At 41.8% G+C, this 7,500-nt stretch overlaps 1 protein-coding gene across 3 annotated transcripts in view; it reads right to left on the reverse strand.

The window, feature by feature from the left end:
• The window catches only part of edar (ectodysplasin A receptor), a 34,964-nt gene that overhangs the window by 9,454 nt on the left and 18,010 nt on the right, over nucleotides 1–7,500 (reverse strand). For all 3 annotated transcript variants that reach the window (XR_013845139.1, XM_080038381.1, XM_080038382.1), the window contains exons 4-8: nucleotides 7,428–7,500; nucleotides 4,887–4,978; nucleotides 592–669; nucleotides 196–321; nucleotides 24–95 (exon numbers count right to left, since the gene is read on the reverse strand). The exon at nucleotides 7,428–7,500 is cut by the window's right edge and continues 109 nt beyond it. Coding sequence is in view for 2 of the 3 variants with exons in the window: in XM_080038381.1 (XP_079894507.1) it covers nucleotides 24–95; nucleotides 196–321; nucleotides 592–669; nucleotides 4,887–4,978; nucleotides 7,428–7,500 (441 nt within the window). In the remaining variant the exon portion in view is untranslated. The remainder of the gene's footprint in view (nucleotides 1–23; nucleotides 96–195; nucleotides 322–591; nucleotides 670–4,886; nucleotides 4,979–7,427) is intronic.

Genomic DNA, 7,500 nt, shown 5'->3' on the forward strand with positions numbered 1-7,500 from the left:
AGTGTGTGTGTGTCATGTCTCACCAGGGACATCTTTCTTGTCTTCCTGTTTGGTCTGAGCTTCCACCGTCTTCACCACTTGTCCAGAACAACACGCTGCAGACACATCATTAAAAGAAAAACACGTCATGATAAACCACAAGTGCCAACCTTTGCCATGAGACTGTGCATGTGAGTATGTGCGCGTGCTACTCACCCTGGCCACTGGGTTTGGCCTTCAGGATGTAAAACATGATGATGAGGACGATGGCGATGGCCATGATGAAAATGGTCGACATGGCGATAATTAGTGCAGTTGCGAGGTGACCTTGTCCAGTGGCATCTGGAACATGGAGACAATGATGTGAAGTGGTATTAATGGTGTGTGTGTGTGTGTGTGTGTGTGTGTGTGTGTGTGTGTGTGTGTGTGTGTGTGTGTGTGTGTGCGTGCGTGTGTGTGTGTGTGCGTGTGTGTGTGTGTGTGTGTGTCTGTGTGTGTGTGTGTGTGTGTGTGTGTGTGTGTGTGTGTGTGTGTCTGTGTGTGTGATGGGAAGTGATATAGGAGATGGATGAAGCTTGTGTGTATGTTTTGTTTGTGTGTCTGTGTGTGTACCTTTATGCAGGTGAGGGAACACGGTTGTGCTGCCAGGGTCGATTACAGGTTTTTCTTTTGGCACGCTGGTTACCATGCCTGTGAAACACACACAAGCACAGACACATTGTGAATCCTAGTTCATTAAGTGTGGATATCTTAGTGGACATATTTCTAACCCCTATTGTTTACTCATTGATCCATTACAAGCAATACCTTACAACACACTTGTGTCAAATCATAGATTCCCATCCACATCATTTGCATGTATATGGATTGAACGTACACATTTCCTCAAGAAAATGTATGTGTTTGAACGAGCAGACAGAACACAAGATATACAGTATGTCTTGCATTTAAGTCAGCAGAACTGCGCCAAATTTTCGATTTATTTTCTAAGTTAAACGAGAAGATCGAGAGCACTCTGAAAGGTAAATGTAAAGATACTGCCAGCGGCCGTTAGCTTAGCATAAAGACGGGAATTTGTGGGAAAATGTAATGTTAATAACGGAGATTTAAAGTGGCTTGTAGGCTGATTTTGTTCATTTAGATTCCTGCAGAAGAAGCCGAATTAGCGTATTTCCCCAAAATGTCAAACTGTTCCTTTAAACTTGGAGGAATGATGAAGCATTTTTCTTGCAGAGATTACACAATTGTATGTGTTTTCAAAAGGGAAAAAAAGCATTACAAAAATATGCCATCAGTCACTTGTTATGTTGACATGTTAGCTTTGGCCTTGAAGAATATGTCATGACACCATGAAGCAAGGAGCATCATTTACACAGATTCAGATGATGGGAACAATCAGCAGTATGTCCTAATCTTTATCTCACTAAGGCCTTCACCCCGCCACAAATTGATGTGAACGTGTGGACACAGTGAGGAGGCCCCTTTTCTTTCATTCTCTCTATTTCCATCACTTCCAATCCCCCCCCCCCCCCCCTCAACCCTTCTGTCTCTCTTTTCTGGATTATCCACCCACTGTTTTCCCTCTCTCCTAATGGAGCTGTAAACTCCCGGCAGCTCATAAATCAGCTCTTTTAATCAGTCTTTTATTTCACCAAGTTGATATACTGTGGACCTCTTTGGCGTGTGCCCTGCTGCTTCCTGTGGTCTCACACACACACACACACACACACACACACACACACACACACACACAAAAACAGACACACACATGTGCATACACACATCAAGTGCCCTGTGGCTGCAGACATTAACTCATGGTATGTGTTTACACTCATTGGATAAGGATATGAGCCTGAACTGGAAGTCTGTTTTGCGTCTTGCGGTTTTATCTCTTAATCATGTCTCGCAGGCTGAACGCACACTGCAGGGCAATCTGGGTACTCAGGTCCTAACAAACGGAGAGGTACAGGCTCAGGGTATATATTAAACAAAATTAAACCACTTTTATTTGAATTGTAATAGCTCAGTGGACATCTCAAAACTAGGGTTCGATTCCGCTGCGGCAAGTCCAGTGTGGGTCCTTTGGCAAGACCCTTAAAGGAGGAATCAGGGATGCAGGAGAAAGTTTTTTTAGTGCCACCAAATTCACTTTTTTGTCAAAATCACTGAATATCTCCACCCGATCCGCTGGAGGAAATTAATATACCCATTTACAGAGCCTAGGCTGTGTATTAACACCAGACTTTTTTTCAGTCCACACACAGTATAGTATACACAGTATAGAAAAAAACATGATTTGGAAAACAAGCATTCTCCAGAATCACTGACTACACCTTTAATACTATCTGCCTACCACCAGATGTAAGTCACTTTGGTTAAAAGCATCACCTAACGAAAATTGTGATATTAAGCCATTTCTGTTTGTTGTTTCCACTGATACACTAAGTTTGGGTTCTTACAATTGGTGCAGTCTATGATACGTATTTAGGTACACGGGTGCACACTTGGAAAACAGAAGCAAACGTCCACGAAAATCTACTTTGAGTGATGCCTACAGACTCCTACCGTCTGGCTGCCAAAGCGTGGCGTGAGCACAGGCAGTAACACGCTAATCATCTTTCTTTCTCCCATACCCACTGAAGTTTTAATTATCACACACAGAGCTAGGCAGGAGCCGGGGTAATTTGCAGATTACACGGCGAGTGTCAGCCTGCCTTCACCCTGAGAAGAGTAGAAGAACACCCAGCTTTCAGCTCCTTTCTTATTTACTGTGATGTTATTCCTAAATTCTCATCTGAAGGGGATTTAATTAAAATGTACGAGAGCCTGGCTGAACAAATGGGGAGATACGGGGGGAGTGTTCGGTGTGTGATTTCATCTTTTCTTCAGACTAATGAAGCTCATTTCAGAAAACCGAAGCGCAGTAACAGCGAGCTTTGATGAATTTGTTTACTTGTATAGCCGACAAGGTTTTCCTATTTCCTATCTTCTCTTTGCATCTCCCTATAATTTATTGCTATAGCCTAACAAAACAGTTGGGCTAATTGGCCGACTTCTAAATCCAGTTATTTAAAGGCTCTATATAGCCTAGTCAAGTCCAGTTTTTCTCTTGAGCATGTCTCTTGTGTAATACATAATAAAGGGAAATACACTTGCTTTGCAGATGCCGAAATATCTATATTTTGTTACTCTTTCAATTAAAAATCCATTCTTTGTAAATATATTAAAATCATGAACATTTGTAGCCCTTGCTCTAGAGACAGCATGTATTTGGTTTTCTCTGTATTTAGAACAAGCCTGAGGTCCACCAGACAGTCCTGCAGGGTGTTAAAAGAACTCTGTAGGTTCTGTATAGATTGGTGCACCAAATCAGACATGCAATACAGTACTGTGATGTCTGCGTACAGATGGGGCGTGACAGTTTTGTAGCGATGACATTGTAACAATGTTATTGATATTAATTGTGAATAGAACTGGGCCCAAGATTGAACCCTGTGGGACACCATATGTTACCGGTCAAAACCAGCTTCCTAGATTAACCGATTGCTGTCTATTGGACAGATAATCCCTGAACCAGCTACATGCAGAATGATCAAAACCAGCATTATTTATCCAATTGAGTGAGAAGTTAAATAAAATAAAGTAATAAAATCCCACAGAAACCTAATAATCTAAATAAAAGATTAGAAATATTTTGTTGTTGTTGTTGTGTTAGCCTATATCGTTCTATCATCTCTTATTTGCACTTCTTTGCGGCATCATTCCAATCAATCATTTCAATGCCTGGGAGAAACAATTAGGTAGCTGTTGAAAAGCAAGTGTTTATCCACACACACACACACACCCACTTACATACACATTCATATTGCTGCTCCCACTTCACACCCTCTCGTCTGCAGGCCCCGACTGCTCTTTGAGGTTTTTCATCTTTCAAAACACACTTATTAAATATGACATGATGACAATAGCTTTCATTTCCGGGCTCTTCAATTACACTTAAAAGGGAGTTTTGTGCAATTATGAGCCTATAAATTTAGTTCCCATAGCAGTAGGCATCAGCAAGGGGTCAAACAAACTGTTGAGATCCCGTTGACATGCTCTCATTTTGGGATCAAAGGGGATCTACTTTATTTGTCATATCTGTGTGAACACACAGATGGCAAAGCAGGACACCTCTAGCTAGGCAACAAATAGTCATCTTTACAAGTATTGGCGGTATTCTTTTCCTTTTCCTATCTGACTTGTGTTTAACTTTCAAGCTTGAAGACAGTTGTTTACAGGCATTTACAAACCCAGGACAAAGTGATTCATCTTACAAAGGAGTGATGTAAGACAATCAGTTTGACCAGAAGATGCCACTCGACAGAATTCACACTGTGTGTTTGAAATGTGAATAAATGTTTATGAAGTGCTGGGGTTGACAGTGCACGGGAAACGGAAAAAATGGGGACATCCTGTGGTAAATATTATTGTCCAGAGGAGGTGGTCGGAGCTACATTTGGCGCCACGCATGCACCCTCTCTTTCACTCACACACACACACACACACACACACACACACACACACACACACACACACACACACACACACACACACACACACACACACACACACACACACACACACACACACACACACACACAGAGACATACTAACATTGTAGCACAACCTCTGACCTGCGATTGTTCCCTAAAACAAACTGAATCTAGGATTTCAACATCTGCTTTTGCACATTTAGAAAAAAACTTCTCATGTGTGGTAGCTTTTATCTTTTATGAAGATAAACGGGGAATTTGCAGATGAAAAGAGGATGCCGTGAAGAAAGGTTGCAGGGGTTGCCAAGGGAAGGCGGAAGGAAGGAAGGGGAGGGAAGGACGGTTAAAGCTGTGAAGAAGGTTTGCTCTCACATTCTTTGGTATTGCGCGGTGCATTCTGGCAGGAGTGGCAAACCATCCCGTAGACGCTCCTTGGTCTGTTTGCGTTCACCAGCATGTAATACCTGGGAGACATAAAATACATTAGTGTTAAACCAGCAAATTATTAAGACTGTGTAATGAGGCTAAACTATAGGCTTGGTTCGACCTAATGATGACTTAAGGGGGGAAACAACAAGAAAACACAGAAGAGAGAAATCTGAATAATTTTTTTCAGATGCAAACTGTTTTGCACGATAAGACTATACCTGCGAGCGTGACAGGTGTGTGTCTGTATGGTATGGGGGGCCTCCCTGCCTTTCAGACATACTTAACCTACACTGTGCATGAGTATGGGGATGCTGCCAAGGTGAAAAGTTTGACTCGGTGAAGAAATGTACATAATTGATGCCCTGCAGGAGCTAAACATGGCGCGGCGGGACATATTATGGCCCTGAGTCATGAAGAGCCTATTAGTGGAAAATAAGGGGGTGGTTGAGGGGGGGGGAGGAAGTCTGTGAATGACTGGGAGTGCCATTAAATCATTTAGGCTTGAGCAGAATATATTTGTCTGTGTACACATGAAGTATGCACCGTGCAGGTATTTGACTGATGCCTTCAAATGTTTTGGACGTGGTCCGAGCAGCTGGTTCAATCCCATGCTAAAAAGGTGACTTGTCGAGAATACAATTATTCCGTTTTGAGAGATCTGTTTTATGGATTTTGCTGTGTGATGGAGTTTGTGATTCTGACATTAGACATTAGCCACTGTGTTATAACTACTATCAAAGGTGTTTAACAGTTGAGAAAGAGGTTATATAAATGAGCTGCAATGCGGGTGTGGAGCAGCGAGAAATGACAGGGATTTTATAACGCACACATACACACACACAAACATTATTATCACAATAAGTAATGTGGGAGCTGGCTTCAAACTTTTTCTCTGTCTGATTTTTTCATCTTTAGCCCCTTGCAAACATTACATTATGCAATAATGCAGTTAAGATTTTGTAATAGCTTAATATTATTGTTATATATAGTATTGTTATTTATTAAGTCTACAAGATTGTGCTGCTTAAGGATGGCTGCTGAGATACACACTTCCATTGAACTTGACTTCTGCTGTTCAGGCCTGTTCTGTTGTGCGTGGAACAGGCACGCATCCCGCTCAGTGCAGCCTACAACAGCAACATGTACGGCAGAGAGTATGCAGTACGGAAGCAGACCTAGGCATGACCAAACTCAGTGTTCTTCCTCAACTCTCTCATTCCTGTTCCAATCAAAAGCAATAACATCCTGTTAAAGGAGGCTGGGAGCCAAGAACAGTCAAAGACAGCAGCATCCAGCACTGGAGAAGACCGGGGGAGATTTCAACATTCAACTATCTCTGTTTGAATCTCTCATATTTATGCCAATCCCTTCCAGACTTGTTTAATTAGATTCCGCGTATACAGTCAGTTGTAGAAATCAGATGAAATACGATTCAGTGAAATAATCACTCGTCCTTCAGCAAATATTTACGTGGGAAAAAAATCTAGCGCACAGCAGGAGATCCAAAAAACAGCCGCTTCACATCCAATAGTGAAACAGATGTATGGCACTAAGGATGGGCCAAGAAGAAGAGGAGGAGAGGATGGTCTGGTTATGTTTACTAGTCCTGTATTGACTTAATATTTCTAAGTGACACGTTGCATCCTCAGCTGTCATTCGTAAAAAAGGAGAACTTTGGGATTTAGTGTGTTGCTCGCACACAAAGGGAGGAAGCGCGTAAAAATAAAGAATAAAACGGGTGGTCCACTCATGGCAACTTCTGTCTGTCTGTCTGTCTGTCTATTTACCTTCATTGCCACGCTGATCAAAAGAGAGTAGTATGTACAAAGATGCATGTGACTGTGGAGTGGGTCAGTCCAAGTGAAATATATACAAATAAACGCATCAACATTGTTAATAAAAAAAGCGCTTTGACACCCATAACTCTTTACAATATTTGACGTACAATTATCAGTGAATTTGAAAATGCCATTTACATTATTAATATGGAAAATCTGTACTTTTTCTTTTCTTTCTTCGCTTAAAGTCTACAGTGTTGTGGTTGTTGTTGTGCATGTCAGAGCATATCTTGCATCTGTGAAGCTAGTAATCAGGGCACCTTACTCAGCTTACTGTATGTGATTATTTCATGTAATGTTCACAAAAATGCTTGTGTACAAATCAACAGTTGGCTACGTTCTCATGTGACTTAAGCTAATGTTAGGGTGCCAGAGCTCTGTTTAATGAGCGGGTCTCTGTTTTGTTTGGTCTGGCACAGGCACACAGAGATGCACACTGACCTGCTTCATTATCAGTCCTCCGTGTGCTCAATATCTATGATTGAAGTTATAATAATTTAGGGACTTTCTGACTGTGTAGTCTTTGCTTTTTTGTTTTTTATTTGCATCGTACGGTACCAAAAAGCTTTTTAATCTTCTGTGTGTGTGTGTGTGTGTGTGTGTGTGTGTGTGTGTGTGTTTGTGTGTGTGTGTGTGTGCTGTTTACCCTGGTAAACATGGTCCACACTCTGCGTCGCTTTCCGGGGTTCCCGCCAAACGCACAGTGGCTTTGTAGAGGG

This window comes from Ammodytes marinus (genome assembly GCF_949987685.1).
Source record: "Ammodytes marinus genome assembly, chromosome: 12".
Taxonomy (NCBI): Eukaryota; Metazoa; Chordata; class Actinopteri; order Uranoscopiformes; family Ammodytidae; genus Ammodytes; species Ammodytes marinus.